At 37.8% G+C, this 18285-nt stretch overlaps 1 protein-coding gene across 2 annotated transcripts in view; it reads left to right on the top strand.

Annotated features, from left to right (window-relative positions):
- fgf14 (fibroblast growth factor 14) overlaps positions 1-18285 on the top strand; it is a 107363-nt gene that overhangs the window by 66905 nt on the left and 22173 nt on the right. For both annotated transcript variants that reach the window (XM_030124682.1, XM_030124683.1), the window contains exons 2-3: positions 6129-6239; positions 7318-7421. In XM_030124682.1, the coding sequence (XP_029980542.1) occupies positions 6129-6239; positions 7318-7421 (215 nt within the window). The remainder of the gene's footprint in view (positions 1-6128; positions 6240-7317; positions 7422-18285) is intronic.

Here is an 18285-nt window from a genome sequence, read left to right on the forward strand (position 1 = left end):
ACAGGCTCTTGAGTTGTGCATATTGGTTTGGACAGGCTTACCAAACTGTCACCTCAGAGATGGTTGAAAGGGCCCAATCTGTATGAAGCACATGGGTTTTTTCATTTATATAAATGCAAAAAAAAAGGGTCAATATCTCTCGAGGACTGGAGGTTATGCCTTTCAAACACAATCATTTCTCTTATCCTTTCACACACGGGCCAATAGCTTCTTATTGCTTCAGCTATTGCTCCTTCCACTTATGAAAATGTCATGATCCCTTTTGCTGTTATGTTGCAACCTGACATTGTTAAAGAGCTCTGATAGCAATTATATCACTGCTGGAGTCAAATCCAGCTGTGCAGATAATTTTTCTTCAAATACTGAATTAGGATAATTCACTTAGGAAGTAAATAACTCCAATTATTTAACCTTGTTAGTGAATGATGAAATGTGGCTTTGTGCATCAGACCTGTTGCTCTAAAAATGCTCTGACTCCAGGCGATGAAACATCCTTGAACATTTCTATTTATACAAATTTAGCTCCTATTTCTAGCCATATACTGACAAACCACTTTGCTAATATAGCAGTGGGAGTCTTTCATCTTGTTTGTTTCTCAAGAGCCATTTTGATAACTCATAATTTTGATGTCTTCTAACTCCTCTCTGTGCTCATTTTAGAATTAAACAATATGAACAGAAATATCCTTTTTACTAGTGATTACATAGATTAAAATGGCTTTGGTATAACACAACCCATAAAATAATAAATAGAGGACACATCTGGACATGGGTCAGGGGGCATGAGAATAGTAGGGTATAATCGGCTATCCTCCAGGCCTCAATCTGTGTGTCTGCTAAGTTCGTGTGTTACGATTTGTGTCTGTGTTTGTCTGATTGTCTACTCTCTCACCTGTAACTGTTGACTTGTGGCGTACCTATCTTTTAATGGAAATCCTCAGAAGCACCACAGGTGAAAGACGTAGACTTATACGATGCTGTCATTTTATCAGGGACTTATTGTCATGCGGCTCCGATAGGTGACTCTGTGACAGAGAAAACCATGCAAGGGTCTGTAAAAAAACAAGTTTGGTTTTTTTTTTTTCCTCAAGTGTTATATTGCTCAAATAAATCCCAGTCAAAAATGTGGATGTCAAGCCAATTTGTCCTGACAGCTCTTGAAAATAGCCCTAAGATGACTTTACGGCGTCACACCTGCGACGGCCATTTTATTGAGCAATTTAGCGCCTCCTTGAGCATTACAATAATGATTATAATCCACAGTAACAGTGCAGGCAGATGTGCTGGTGACCCCAGTGTCTGGAAGAAAAGAAACACTCCCAGTGAAATGAAAACAGAATGGGGGCAAAAGCTGTTTGGAAATGGTTTTGTCCTAATTTCCAAGGATCCAATCACAAGAAAGGGCAACCAGTCTATTTTCCTTTGCTTTGATATTGTGTTATTTGTGATTAAAAGTCTAATGGGAATACCCTTCATTAAATTTTACCTCACATGAGAATTAGGAAAATCTCCCATCATGTGATTTCAGACTTTACTGTGTTGGTACAAAAAGGATCCGCTTAGAAAGCACTGCACATACTGCTGTTCAGGCTTTTTTGGTCCCTCACTTCACGACCACACCTCCTTTAAACACTTTTATTTCCCCTCTTCATCCATCCCTCTGACTGTTTCACAAGACCACACAGTTTAGTAAGACTAATGGCTTGTTTGGTGTCCTTAATTCAATATGTGACCCCGGAAGGACGCTGTTTTGTGAGGAAATAAATTCAGAAGAACCATGGATATATGTGTTAAATTACACAGGCAGACACCACAGTTGTCTTCATTTCCCTTGTGATAAAGACATTGGGCTTCCTTCCGATAGCTGAGCCTGCAATGAACAGAAAAGCTTCGAAGCGACCAGACTATGTTTATATATTAAAGTCACACTCATATTCCCACCAGGATCTGTCAGGATGAGAAGTGTAGGTGTCTGAAATGTACTTTAACATCAGTATTCCCTTTGGCCTCAAGTATTGATCCTTTGAGGAAGACACTAGATTAGCTATTCTTATGAGTTATATTGACTGGAAGAGACATAAACTTGCTTTTTGCTTTTGAACCTGGGGATTTTGGTCAAATCTGATGTTAAAGATGCAGTAACAATCAAAAATTTATACAGTACTTATTACCCTGGTATTTTGCACTTTCTTTTTGAAATGTTATTATTAAAGGCTATTCATCAAACGAGAGTGACTGTAGATCTTGGTAATTAAAGCAAATTTTCTGAAAATGATGTGCAGTCTGCCATTTTAATTAGAATGCACAGGTGTGGATTGCTGCACGCCTGTGATACTTCAGGGAATATGCAGGGAACATTTTGTGTTTTCACTGTTGCATCAGCTTTAATTTCAAATCATTGACATATTTTGATAGCAGATGCAAAGCCAGTGATCAGACTGATTTTAAGGGATTAGATCTGAGTTGTAAATCCTATTACACTCAACCCAGTAAGTGAGCTAGAGGCACAGCCAGCTGTGGTTTGTCCATAATCTCTGTGCTCTGTCTCTAATTATCTCACTAGATTAGATTCATAGATCATTAGATCATGTTACATAGATCATATCGTCACATTAGCTCACATGACCCATTTGATAGAACAGCCTTTCTGTATCATTACTGTGTATAAAGGAGTACGGTGACAGGACACAGCAGTGCATCATCAGACTTCAGAGTCATGTGCATCAGATGAGTTATTGTTGGTATAGGAGACATTGTATAGGATGTCTATACTGCAGTTTTCCTTGCTTCAGCTTCTTTTCCATGAAAACATAGAGGGGTTTTCCTCCGCAGCCTGGAAAAGCCCTACTCCTATTCCAGAAGCATCCAAAGTGGGTCAGGCAGGGAAGGGCTGACAGAAGTCTGCAACTGCTGCTGCAGCTGTGTCCTTGTGTCTGTGTGTGTCCTACACTTGCTGCTCTGTTTGCTTTCCACAGAAGTGAACATGTGTCTTTGCACACACAAGGATGACATGACACAAAATGAGAAATGGAGGGAATGGGGGGAGCAGCAGGGGAGGAGAAAAAAAATCACAACCTTTCTGTGACAGTTTAATTTATATGCAGAGAGGACTTCTGCTGCAGAATGACACAATTTGAGATCTTATATTTCTGATGGTTGTTATTTTCCAAGGAAATCTCCTGCTGCTGCCAAACCACCACTCTGTTTCCCTAGAAACAAAGAAGTGGCATGTAGAAACATACAGCTCTTCCGTTGTTAATTACTAATAGCAGTGTGATGGGGAATGTCCAACAGCCTTAGAGGTTTGGTACTCTGTTGGTGATATACTCAACAATTGAGACACCATTTGGGTCTGTTTTACAGCCAGACTATTAGACAAAGAAGGGGTAAAAACAAAAAGACAAAGTTAAAGACTTTGTTCATGAGTGCTATACCGCTGAGATGTCCTCAAAGCCGATCTGGATGTTAAAGAGTGGATCCTTTGTTTCAGATAATTCATCATTTGTCTAAGAAGAACGTTGTGTGATTGTAAAACCGCCAGAACTTTCCTTCCTGTGTTGTTCCATTCATTTGTCATTCTCATATCCCATATTTAAGTGGTTTATTAGAACAAAATAAATAGATTTCTCCTGATGTAAACAAATAGTGATGTTACATAATTGTTGTTTTATAAGAAAATATAATGTTACAGATTCTGCTTGACCAGGCTGCAGTTCAGTAATACTGAAGCACAAAAGTAAAGGGGAAATCTGTGCATGTGTGAGATACCTTATACTTGCTGGTTCGCCTCAGGGAACACAGCCAACATCCCATGATTTATAGCATGATGAAGGAGCCAAGTTCACCTACAAACACACACACACACACACACACACACACATACACACACACACACACACACACACACGCACAGGCACATCTCTACAGAAGGGCAGTACTCACAAAGCCAGAAGCCAGTTATGCAGTTTTAATTATTACAGATTGCCCCCCACAGATCTGTCTTTAAAATCAATCTCACTCCTACGCATTGTTTAAATGCTGCTTATCAAAGTCATTAATCGATCACAGGTTAGCCATCTTGCTGTAGTGTATTTGCTCAAGGGAGTTAAGCAGTCCTAAAAAATCCATGTTTGCTCTTTAAGGTTTGTGCTTGAATGTTTCTTTCTGTTCTCACCACGTTATGAAGCGGTATCTTGTAGTTTTCCGGGTAATATCATATGGGTGTGGTCTTGTGGTGAATGTGATGTGTGTGCTTTGTGCTTTTGTGCTTCAAAGCACAAAGACAGATTTTGACAATTTTGGTTTTTAGAGTTTGGCAATTTTTGCATTTCTTGTTCACTGAAAAAATATTTTTAAAAATGTGATTTTTTTTGCAGACCAAACAAGTAAGTTCCCTTAACCTCCTTTTCGTATCTTCAGCCACATTCATGATATTCTGCCATCCTTTGTTGCTGGTAAATAGAAAAAGAATAAATAGTGAAAGATGGAAGGGATAATTTATTTATATATTTATTAATTAGTGATCAATAGGAAGTACATCTTCATTTAATTAATTCATTCATTGTATTAACATTTAATTTCTTCTTTTTTTCTAAGCTGAATATCATTGGGTTTTGTTGAGTGTAGGCATATTTGGTAATATGGAAGACAAAATGATTAATCTTGTGATTCACAAAGTGATCTGCAGATAATAAAAACACTTGCTTGTTGCAGCTGTGATGTGAAGTGAAAGATGTTCTGGTCGGCAAGAGAGCCGGTCAGTAAATGGATGTCGGATGTAGCCTTTACGCATGAGAAAGGTTCCATTTGTTTGCCACTGAGGGAAGTAACCTTTACAGGTTCATCAGATATTAAACATAGCACACAAGAAAGGCTGATGTCTGCCCAGTGACATCTATGTCTTGCTGAATTGTTGCACCAGTTTGGACCAGGCTTATTGTTAACCAAAGAGATCCTGTCACTGTCCTGTCAGGCTGCTCAGTGCTCAGCTGAGGGACTCTGACACTCAAATTCTGCTTTAACCGTCTTTTCGTTGTTCTGGTGTGGTGACAAAGTAGCACTGCTCCCTGCTGTTATAAAGGTATAGCTCAGATAAGCAGGTATTTTCTCCTTTTTTTTCAGGCAGCAGTAAAATGTCTCACAGCTATGTAATGCCATCACCAGACAGAGCCTTTTCAGAAGAGACTGCCTTGAGCTGTACACAGACAGAAAAAAGGCCTGTCCCTGCCCTCAGCAAGACCCTTTGAGTTCTCCTCTGTGGCCATGCTCCCTCACTTTTTTTTCCTCCTTCTCTTTTTCTGTCTCTTTCACTTTCACACATGCATACACACACACAGTCACAAGGAGCATGGTTTAGACTCAGGTGAAGTTGATTGTTCACCTCCCTGGGGCTTTCTTAGAATGAAATCTGGTGTGATGGCTGTCTCTGCGATAAGACAAATGTTGATGGTATACGACCCCAGCGGTTCCACATGCACACACACGTACGCACACCTAGATGTTGTTGCTTTTAGCAGAAGCAATATTTTTCCAGAGACATCTCAGTATATAGCTTTATTAAAATACATCCCTTTCAATTTTAGAGTTCTTACTTTGTACATTTTCACTTTGACTTTTTTCTTCATCGTATTGCACATTTACAAAATGCCGACCAAAATTGAGACGTGACTGGGTGAAGTGCAGCGGTGCTTGCCAATTTAACCGCTGCAGTGATTTATTTGCACAGGATATGTAGCTAATCCCCCTAGAACCGACAGAATACAGAAGCTCTCACATCCCACATGCCAAGGACCCAGAGAGGGTGCTGTCGGGTTCATTATGGGAGTCATGCAACCACAAATTAATTCTGCTGCCTATCATTGGATGGCCTGTCTCTGAGCAGGGCAGGGCTTTTGTGTCCAGAAAGTTGGGATTTGCCTGTAAAATTACAAAGCAGTCACAAGGTCTTGAAAAACAGTTTCATAGCAGCAATAAAACAACATATGACAACATGCATGTTATATTAAAACAGCTGCTGATGAAAGTTTTATCTGCACTTGCCTGCCGCTATTTGTTTACTTCCTTTGGCCAAGTTTGACTAATCCCTGTCCCCGTCTGTTCTTTTTTTTTTCTCTCTTTCTGTTCTGCAGATCCCCAGCTCAAGGGTATAGTAACCAGGTTATATTGCAGGCAGGGATACTACTTGCAAATGAACCCCGATGGCTCTCTTGATGGGACCAAGGATGACAGCAGTAATTCCTGTGAGTACCTTGACAGTGTCTGATTACCTTCTGGACCAAACATTTGATCATTTGATGCTTAGAGAAACATTTTACTGAACTAGTAGAGGGTAGACTGAAGTATAACTCTGATAAGTTCCTTCAAGCTCTAGGCCACAACCTCGCATTATTTTTCAGCCTTTGGAGCCAAAATGTCTTCTTAAAATGACAGTTACCAAATCACACAGACTTCTCTTCCTCTCCGTGAGGGAAAGTGGACCAAAAAACAGTAGGCTTAACAGGGAAGAAAAGGTATTATTAGCCTGTTCTGGCACTGCTCCTCTAGTGCTTCAGGCTAGGTGGTTAATTTGATTCCAGTTCTTGGTGCTAACGCTATCCTGACACTCTACATTGTGTCACATACTCTTGTCAGCATGAAGAGATGTGGCACATGTCAAATCTGATAGGCTGAAAGGTTTCATTCAGACACTGGACAGTACATTTTACGGGATATATCAGATAATTAAAATCTCTGATTCTTCACGTATAATCAGCGGTCACTCTAAATGTTTCTTAATTAAAAATTCTGAGATTGAAGTTACCGAACAGCATTGTCACTGTACTTCTTTCAGCTTTGCTCCAGGCTCCAAACTTGCCAATACCAATTACTTACAGGGTCAATATAGGTCATTATGAAGTGCCTTTAATTCTCAACATACACTCACTTAATGTCATAGCCTGGCAAGTCCTGTTGTTTCTCACCAGTATAAACAGTAGCCATTACCTACCAGGCGCAAGGAGTCATCTACAACAACAGAGGGGCTATTAAATTTGCCACGCACCAGTGGTAGCTCTCGGTGGAGAAGGCTATGCAAGACTAGTCACGTTCACCAGTGATGCTGTGATTCATCTTCAGAGATTACCTAAATGCAGCAGATCGCAATTGTATTATCTGTGCTTGGTGAAGCATTAATGATAGGCAGCTTGCATTTGGATGATGAATTACACCCTCATGCTTTTTTGTCACTGTATTTGATGTGCACCTAATGGTAAGGTTTATTTATGGTGACAAGTTTGATGGTATTTTGTGTGTTTGCATGTTCAAATGTATGTTTTCCAGCTTTGTTCAACCTTATTCCTGTGGGCCTCAGAGTCGTCGCCATTCAGTCCGTGAAGACAGGGTTATACATCGCCATGAACGGGGAGGGCCATCTGTACACATCAGTAAGATGTCTATTCAATTCTATTCTATTCTATTCTATTCTATTCTATTCTATTCTATTTGATCATCTATGTTCAAAACTATTCTCTTCTACTGTGCAAAAACTACACAACACAACATTACACAACACTATAAAACCTGATAGCCCATATACTGTACTTATATTTTTACTGCATATGGGTATTGCACATATACATACACATAGCTCAATGTGTCTACATGTGCCCCACATGCAAAAATTGCAGTTCAGATTTAGATGTAGATATGGATAAATTCATCACAAGAAAGTCACGGTTTCCAATAAGGGGCACTGAACATGTCTCAGATATTTACCACATTTGCGACAGGATAATTGCATTTCAGTGAAGGTTAGTGATTCCATTAAGCAGAAATTCATGCATACACATTTCTGTTCATCAGTTTAAATGCCCCCAGAGTTTTCCATCTCATATGAAAAAAATAATTTATTTCAGGTGACAATATTCAGGAAAACACAGTTTCCTGTGTCATCCAGAGATCTGCTGTCTTGCTATTACAGAGAATATTAGAAAATATCAATCTTTTGGTCTGTTGCCCTGTAAAAGTGAAATAGATCTTACCTTTAGGTGCAGAATGCTATGATGTTTTGGCAGGTGTTTTGCATAATACAGTATGGCCACACCTCATATTCATCTGATGAGTAAAGATTTTTTCAGTATGTTTTCACACATTATTATTTACTGCCTTGCTTCAAACAAAACTAGGCTTCCGCAGGCTAGACAGCTAAGTGGGGGTGATAAGACCTCACCCAGCACAGATAGTGCTTTTCATCTCACTCCTGTGTTGTGTCCCCTCCCAGTCATTCAAATCAATCAGCAAGAAGAACACTGGAAGTAGAGCTCCTCTCCTGGACAGGAGTATCCATCACGATCACTGTCTCTTCTCCCCTCTGCTGTCCTTCTGTTCCTAATCCTCAGGGCACAGAGCTGTACAATGCACCAGTATTCCTGCAGAATTCTGTAATACTTAATCACTGCTTGACTTAAGCCAGAAAATGAAATTCATTTGAGGAGGATTGACCTAGAATCCTGTGGATTTTGTTAAGGAATTGCACAATAGGGATTATGAATTAATATACACTAAGAGTACACTATAATGTCTAACACATAGCAGAACAATTGCAAAATCTGCTGATTGTACACATTTGCAAGAGCATACCTAAAAATTTAAAATGTAGATACATTTGGACTTTCATATCATAACCTTTTAGAAATGTGGACTCTGAAATCATCCTCCTCTGCAAGTGTGTTAGTTTTTTACTGTTTTGTACTAATTTTCTTTTTTATTTTACAGTAAATATAAACCAGGGCTTTTGATCTAGTCCACTACTTACAGAATTTTTTTTACAGATAATTGAGTCACAAATTTTTATTTTAACCCATGTCCAATATAGTATTAACACCTCCAGATTTATTCAGTAGCGGATCTCAACTGACCCCTGGCTTTATTAGTCCAATATTACCCTGCTTTAACCTTTACTTATGTTATAATGTATGATTGGTGCAGAAATAACACACAGTATGGACATAAACTCTAAATCACTAAAAGATATGGAAGTAACTGTTCTCAGTAACTACACTGGATCAAATAATATCACCTATCATTATTGCTCCTTGTTCAATAGCGATCCATCTTGTCTATAGGTTTAGGATATAGCCCTGTGTTTTCCACAGTACAGACTCATGTTATATTACATGATAGTGAAGTGTTGGTGACACCTGTAAGTTGTTCATTAATGCCTGGCATCATAATGTAGGTGTTGACTGCTAGGGCAGTTTGATGGTTGAGAAAGGCTACTAATTGGTATTCTAGGTAATCAATGGTCTGTTTTTGCAGTAGTTCATGTAACTGTGATGACACTAGTCCAGCAGAGTTTATGTTAGATCAGCCTCTAGCCACTGGATGTGTTTTGTACAGGCATAAGTACTCTGAAGTAGGTCTCATTACCGACACTGGAGTGACGTGTTCCTTCAGCACAGTTTGGCCTTCTCCTCTCTTCACTCTGTACCCCTGCTTCTGTGCTAATGGACTTTTTGATCAGACTATACTATTCTAACTATCTAGTCACCCACTCAAAGGTCTCTTTTTGCTTCTTAGTGTGTGAATTACTCTGGTAATGACAGCCTTGTAAGATGTTTCTCATCCACCTCCATCTCCTCCCCCTGCACTTTCTGTCTTCTATCATTCTCTCTAAACAAGGTGCAACCATTCTTCCCATTTGCACAATGTTCCTTTGCAAATTAGGATGTGATGGTTGACCTTTTCTATCCATTAGATGTATTTGATTATAGAGCACTCACATTTTGAGAAATTACTTTGAAGTTTATGGAACATTTTGTTTTGGAGTTTTGGCAAAAAATGAAAATTATGGAGTGAAAAATTGTTGTTTCTCTTCTCTCTCTCTCTCTCTCTCTCTCTCTCTCTCTCTCTCTATATATATATATATATATATATATATATATATATATATATATATATATACACACACACACACACACACACACACACACACACACACACATATACATATACATATATACATATATACACATACATACATACATACATACATACACTAGAATTTACATAGTTTTTTTCAGAGAGTTAAATGCATTACCAAGGCTTTTACTCTAATGACATACTTTGATAATGAGTGACACTCAATTTTTTAACAGATGAGATGAATCAAAGAGAGACTTCTACTCTTTCAGAAAATAGATGGAAAGCCCATTCAAGGCCTCTGGTAGTGCATCATATTCTTTTGTATGAGGCACCCAAGGCGCAGCGTGCGGCTCAAATGGCAGAGATAGCATCAAAGTGACTGTGCAGCCTGGCACAAAGGACACACCATGGAATAAAGGAGAGTTCAATCATCTTACCCCTTTTCAATCTGCTCCTTTTGTATCTGAGCCAATAAACTCCTAGCTAATTTCTCCTCCAGGCCGCTCACAGCAAAAGGCATTTTTTTTCCCAAAATGTAATAAGAAGAGAGGAATTCTCTCAGCTTGTTGTAGAACGCAGCAAAAACACGACTTATGATAGTCTCTAGATAACTGTATTAGAACTTGTTATGCAAAATAGACAAATCAAATGAGATAAAAACATGAAAACCTCAATTATTCTGCAGGGATTTTGATATTAAATCCCTAAACGCAAATCAGGAAGTCTTAGATTGTAAAGTACATATGATGAAATAGTGGTGCTGCAGAATGCAACTCCCCAGTGCTGATTTTGTTGTCGTTTTCTGTCCTGCTAATACGGTCTCCTACATCTCTCAAGTGTAAAGTCTGGGCATTTCATGGTTGGCTGGTTTTCTTTAGAGCTAGTTCCCCATTCACTCACTTCACTGGAGTCTCTCACTGCAGGCTTTCTTTATCAGTAGCCTGCACTTGTTAGTGCTACCTTTCATGATTGTCAAATTGACTTGCCACATCACTTGAGTGGCCCTTTTAGAAATGAAATCCCTGAGAGGGCCAATCTGGAGCACTGCAGTGATTTTAGCTTCACTTGTTGGAGACTGTATCATCAGCAGTATGAAAACAGAAGACAGAGGGCATCTGTTTCCTGTAGTGTCCAATTCAACGATGTATGAAAGCTCCAAGGGACTTGATGCGAGGACTCGCTTAGTTTGCATCAGTATGAAAATGAAAGTGTGTGGAAAGAAGCAGAAAAGAGTATCTTAGGGGCTCAGAAAAGGAGTGAGTCCATGGAGGAGTCCCTCAGGTTTAGGTATTTGATTTGGTATTTTTCTACTGATGTTCAGGTTCTTCCTTCCATCCTTTCAGGCCAATCTTTCTACCAATGCTCTCAAATGTTCTTCCTTACTCATTTGCTTTTATACACCCTTAAAATCAGAATAAAAGACTAAATAAAAAAAAAGAAAAGAAAAATAGGTGCTATGATAATATGAGCCCATAGTGTTTTTCATTGTTAATGGGATAAAATGGAGCCAGGAACTCCATCAAACAAAAGATAATTAATTTCAATTAGCCTTCAATATTGAAAAACATTGATCATATATCAAACCCCTAAATGAGATCCCATGGCTACAAAACCACCAAGAAATTAATAGTATGTATCAACAGACCGTATCACCCACTAAATAAAGAATAAAGCTCACTGTTTACATACCTCTGCATTATGCTATCATCAAGATTTCTTTTTCTAACAAAAAATTACAGTTTTTTTGACAGTCTGTCAAATTAATACTGTTGTCTTTTAGTATTCGCACAGGTGACTTGCATTAGTTTACATTATATATATATATATATATTTTTTAGCTTAACTCTGTTTTCAGGCAAAAAACAAAAAACCAAAAACATAAACCACCTCCTTTTATAGCACAATTTATGTTCTATGCTCTTTTGAATCATGCAAACAATGTTAGAACTCTGACAGTTTAGTGAGAACCATGTATCAAAATTTGGCTAACTTAGCCAACAGAAAGAACACAGCAACATTGTACATTCATAAGGTTCATAATCAAACTCACTCATGTAGAAGAAACGCTGCAATTTTAGCACTAAACTCAATTCGTTTCATTTAGAGATGTATCCACTGGTGAAAACAATAACTAAGCTTCTGTTTTTATCACTTTGACACTTTAATTGACACCTTGGCATTACTTTATACTTACCATGGCAGTGACTCGCTACTCCCTCTAGTGGCCACAGGAATCCAAAGTGAGTATAAATAAATTAAGCCTGTAATTCCATCTCTGTCTATAATCCCATACACTGGTATTTTGGGTGTTATTTAAGAACTCTTTATTCTAAACACTGTAATGATAATTTTAAGTAATTTTTTTTATATTTCAAAGTAAAATTACTACATGCAACTACTTTAAACAGCAAAATTGTGTTGACCAGTTGCTCCTGCTCTTGACAGTGTTGACATTTCATTTAACAACAAATCAAACCACAAAACAAAACAAAAAAAACAAAAACAAAAACAAAAAAAAAACAAAACAGACAACTATTTTTTACATTATATAGTTAATGTCTTCCCTCTACAAAGTGAATAGTCCCAGTCAGGTAGCATTAACTCACTAGCCACAAAGCTGTTTTATCAATAGTTTATGACAGCTCCTTTTTTATTTATTTATTTATTTTTTAAATTGTACTTAAAAGTTGCTTTAGCTCTTTCTTGTGTCACTGTTGTGGTAATTTAGTTGTAAACACAGAAAAGGAGACAAAGTGATGAAATTAATATTGTAGTTTGTAGCTACAGCATAACAAGAAGTTAAAATAAAGATCAACAGAATTGTTACACCTTTTTACAAGACGTCATGGGAATGTAAGCATGTGTGTGTGTGTTTAGGCTACATAATGCACAAGTGCTTAAACAGATGGCTTTGTGTGAATATGTTTTATGGGTGTTGATTAGAACCCTGCTAAGTATGAAAATAACCTCATTCATAGTTTCATGGATGTAATATGTGTTCAGGAGCATGCCAGGTTATAAATAGGGCACCAACATTAACATGTGGATTACATACAGTGTGTTATTCTCACATAAACCATGCTAAACACAGTACCTTTTCATTATTTATCCATTATTGTTCCTCATATAGAAACAGAACACCACATGTACACAGCAGAACAACAAATACAAAGCTCGGTGTAATATTTTAACATTCCACCAAATCTCAGGCACCTATGGTAATTACTCAGATGATTTCCCTTCGAGGAGTGTCAGGCGTAGAAGTCCTCATTATTTCCGAAGCACTGCTCTCTCTTGCCTTTAATGCAGTGTCAAACTCAGGATGGGAGGTGGTCATAAGAGCTGGAGGCAGAGCAGCTACATTCATTAATGAACAACAAGGTTGGAGATAGGTGTCAAAGATGAACTGGTGAACTGTTGGTCAAGGCCAGGAGGAGCTGAGCATTGACAGAGGAATCCTTCAGCTATTTAACATTCTTGCTTTTACTAATGACTTTCTAATGGATGTACATGTGCAAAGTAGAAGAATATTATGGTTTGCCTGGCACTTTCCATTTTTGCAGCATCATGTTTGGTCTCAGGATGGTTTGTTGATAGGGAGGATGAGATGTACTTTCAACTTACACTGCAAGAGTGAGTTCCCTAAAAAGGGCATCCTGTAACTGTGCTAGAAGTTACCTGTGGGAATTATGCTTCTGTGAACAATAAATCATAAACACACAACACAGCTGATTTGTCCTCTCTTTCCAGGTCAACAACTTAAGTTTTATTGAAGCCACATCTCCTGCATCACTCCTTGTTATTCCCCCATTTATTTTGGATTATGGAAGTGCTTCTGTACAGCGTTAGCAACTCTTTTCTTAAAGAACTTGTTTATATGTTGCACATATGCAGTAAGTACAGCAGTGACTGTATGCACTAGAGGGAATATTAAGAAATGTATAATGAATTTTAACTTGCCAGGTGGTTTAGTAGACCATCAGAAGGTAGAGTGCTTTTAGATACAAATGTGTGTTTTTATTCAAGGGCTTGTTGACACTGTCATGTTCTCTCTTTGTGTTGTGACCAACTTGTAACTGAATTTCATAGGTGGAGCATAACCTTGGTGCAGGCAGAGCGCTGAAGTCACTCTCAGCTGATTGTCACATCTGACATTAATGTTTTGGATTGATGACCGTCATCTGCAAATTACTCCTTGAACTGCTCTACTTCACATTTATTGGCCTTTGCCCTTTGATTCTTTGCTGTAGTGATTTGCTTGAGTGATGGCAGCATGCCAGTGCTACACAACGCTTCATTATCTAACAAAAATTATTATTATTTCTGAGATGTTGAGTGTACTCTGTCAAGCATAAATCCTTCATCTGCAGCCCTAAATTTGTTTTCCTACGTCTTCATAAACGTCCCAGGTCTATTGCTTCTTTCCAACTGGGCTGACTTTGTACTGTGGTGGCCATCAGCCAGCTATTGATCTTTAGCTACAGCTTACACTGAATCTGCCTCATCCATCTGAGATAATCCTTACATTTCTATTAAAATGGAGTGGCCCAAAACACACAAACAGTAGTTAGTCAGCATGTTATGGATGCAGTGGCAATAGCTATAAATTATCTACCGCTGACAGATGATGAGAAATCAGGAGACTGGAAAGAATACAAATAGTGCATCGGCTGGTTGGAAGAAGGAGAGTTTGGGGGTAAAGAGGGAGAGGGGACTCTGAGGTGTTTTAGGCAGGGAAAGCCCTGCTATGGTCAATATAATCAGTGTAGCGTGTAGTCATATTGTAGCTGTCCCCCTTGTCTGTTGCACCAACTGTAAAAAGCATTTACCTTTAAATAATGCGGACACTATCCAAACAAACCAATAGCCTTTCATAAATCACATGTGATTATTGTTATTTTTTTATTTATTGTTTTTAACCTTACTGTTTTAGGGAGGTCATATCATAATTAGTTCACTGTGACGTAAAACAAAATGGCACAAAAAGGCATATTGGAAAAATAAAAAGTCCTGTATCAAATAATGCTGCTTATAATAAACAACAGCATATTTTATTGTGTATATTTTGTTGGTGAGTGTGCTTAAGCAGAAGAAAGAAAGAAGAAACAGAAGAAGAGTGGGCACAAGGAACTTGGAATTCAGATTTTCATCTTTGTTCTTTCTGAGATCCACTGAGAGTATCTGAGTATGTAGTTATATATGGCATGATGATTGTCAATTCACTAGGAATACATAATGCAGAGACATCGTCGGCTGTTCGCTGCATAAATAACCCCAGCTCTGGTCTAATTGCTTTCCCTGTGTGTAAATGTCAAGCACATTGCAAATACAAATGGCACACTTGTACTTGTTGCCTCAAGAGCAGTTTAATGTGCAAAAGAGCAGCAGTGAGATAAGAGCTTCTGAAGCAACAAGTAGTCCTCAGGAACTCCAAACAGTCATAGGAATACATATCACTTACAAGTTCACGGCAGATCGTGCACTAAACGGCCCTGTTGCCTCTGTTTTCTGTACTCAGCTGAATCAGATGAGGTTGCTCAAACAAGTGGAAGCCTTGATATCTACTTATGCAGGTATGTCAACCCAGATACCAATAGAGCAGTGGTGGCTGGTCCATAGAGGGCGCTGGACCTTCCTACTTATAAATACTAAGAGGTGGTGGCGGGTTTGAGAAAAATAAATAAATAAATAAATAAATAAATAAATACTTAATTAGAGGTAACACAGTAAACACAACTTTTAATATTAATTATAGCAAAAAAATCATATCAGTTTCTCCAGTACTAATGTAGTCATGTGAACAATTATTTGAGTTGCTTTTAACTATATTTACTTAATTTTCGTGATAATATATACACTCCATTGCATAAGTGGCACCAGCTAAATATGTATGTATGAATGCCCCATAGATATTAAAGGGGAGATAAGAAAACTCTGTTAGAAGTTGTTATAAAGTCAGCACTATCTCACTAGTTTACAACTCTGCACTGACACCTATACAATTTTCATGTCCTCTCAGATTTGTCATTAATAGGACACGTATAATAATAATAATAATAATAATAATAATAATAATAATAATAATAATAATAAAAATAATGCATTTTATTTATAGGTGCCTTTCTTGGCACTCAAGGACACCATACAGTTAACAAGGAGAGTATAAAACAAGCAATAAAACATAGAGTAAAAAGTAAAAGGACGGTTAAAAAATTGGACTGCAATTGTGGTCACAAAGAGAAAGCAGTTCTAAACAGATGGGTTTTGAGTTTGGATTTGAAGAGAGGGAGTGAAGTGATGTTTCTGAGCTTCAGTGGCAAGGAGTTCCAGAGTAAGGCTATCAACAGTTTTTTGTTTTGTTTTGTTTTGCTTTTTTTACTTGATTTTTATTGTATGAATTCTGTACAATAGAAACATAATGGACATTTGGGATACATTGACCATAAAAAAAACCCTTTGTGACTAACAATTGGTTTTAGTTATGTGACGTTGAAATGAAAATTGTCCATTTCTCCCATTTATCATGACACTGCTCTTCTTGAGTCCTCAATCTATGGGTCAAAATCTCCATCTCAAATATTCCATTCACAATTTGCAGCCAGTCGTTAGTTGTATGTGGTTCTAATCGCAGCTATCGACAGTTTTGACAGAAGCTGAAGACAGACAGAAAATGCATATTTCTGTACATGTCATAAAATACCCCACACATGCAGAGAATATACTGATCATAGCTTATAGGTCTAGATTCCAATAGGCTAGGGTTAATATGCATAATTACAGAATATGAACAGTTACAGATTTACAACGATGTGGATGTATAAACCGTTGTATTTATTTCTATAATAATTTTAATAAATTCTAAATATGATTGAGGTAATTAATTGGCATTTCCTAAAAATAACATGTGTTCCGTTGTCAGTGTTTATGTGATGGATATCTGATTTTTAATATGATTAATAAGTGTGCAGCAATTAAATGATAAAGGTTATTTTATTGTTCTAATGAAATTTATCCAAGATGATGTTGATTCACATATATTGAATCATATACTTACACGTGGAAGGTAGTGTTGACTCTGGATTAGTCTTATTCTAATTAGCAATAAGCAATGATGTACAAAAATAAATACTTTACCTTACTTTTGGTGTGGCGCCCAGAGGGTGGCAGGTTTAAGTCTTGTTCGAGCTGTTCTCAGTAGCTTCGATCAGTGTGTGTGTATGTGAGAGAGAGAGAGAGAGAGAGAGAGAGAGAGAGAGGGGAGGGAGGTTCTTTTGCTGCGACAGAAAAGCCCTCAGTGTTCTCCCTGCAGTTTTAATAGCTGTAGTCTGCTCCTTTACTTCACAAGAATCGTTCATTCCTTTTTCATTTCCACCCATGAAATGAAAGTAACATTTTATCAAGCTTCACCCCTGGAGTTGTAAAAATCAATACAGTGAGAGCTCTTACAGAAAGGTTGTAAATCATGAAAATTCATTCTCTTAAATCTGAGCTAAGCCCTTCTCCACTGTGTGTCTATGGTTCTTCACACTGTGAGCCAGTCAACATTAACAGCTACTGCAGGAGCATTAGAACTGCAAGGTCAGTGTGTTTGTGTGTACATTCTGCATTTGTTTAACACTGAATACTAGAGTTACACTCATTAGTGTTATGTATCTTGCAAATCTGTGAAAACTGTACTGCAGAATAACTCTTTCTGTTGTTCATCAGTTCATTTGTGGTAGTTTGCAATTGTTCTGCACTATATATTTCCTCTAAAGTAAATACCAGTCACCTGTATGTGTGTTTGTAGTGTATAATATGCAGATATGGTACTCACTACTCAGCTACATGGAGGCTAGTAGGTCAGCAGGAGTTTTTATGTGATAGATCTAGGGATGGGAATTGATACTACCATCATTGATTCTCCTTATTTGTCCAGTTCTTTATCAGTTCCCCTATTAATTCCTGATCAATTTTCTGTGTGGTAAAAAAAAAAAAAAAACAGGCCTACCAAGGTTGTCTGTGTCTCTTACCCTGAACACAATGTAAAAACAAGCCATGCAATGCACTGTTGAAAATAATAAAATCACATAGCTTCGGTTCTGCTGCCTAATAATTAGTCTGGTCCTCACAATATTATGCAGCTCATAATTATACGATATAAACATAAGCCTACAGGCTGTGGCTGCAGCTACAGTGAGATAACACCTTTATATTATGATATATTATGTATACCGAGTGTATAAGGCCCTCACTGGTGAGAAAAACACATCAGTGGTGATAGAAGGAAGAGATGAGCTCTGAGGATTCTGGTCAATCAGAGAATCTGGAAAAGTTGGCCACTCTTCCACACCCTTCCTCTACAGAGATGTATTATTAGAAAACACAAACAAACAGCACTATTGG

This window comes from Sphaeramia orbicularis, chromosome 21 (genome assembly GCF_902148855.1).
Source record: "Sphaeramia orbicularis chromosome 21, fSphaOr1.1, whole genome shotgun sequence".
Classification (NCBI taxonomy): domain Eukaryota; kingdom Metazoa; phylum Chordata; class Actinopteri; order Kurtiformes; family Apogonidae; genus Sphaeramia; species Sphaeramia orbicularis.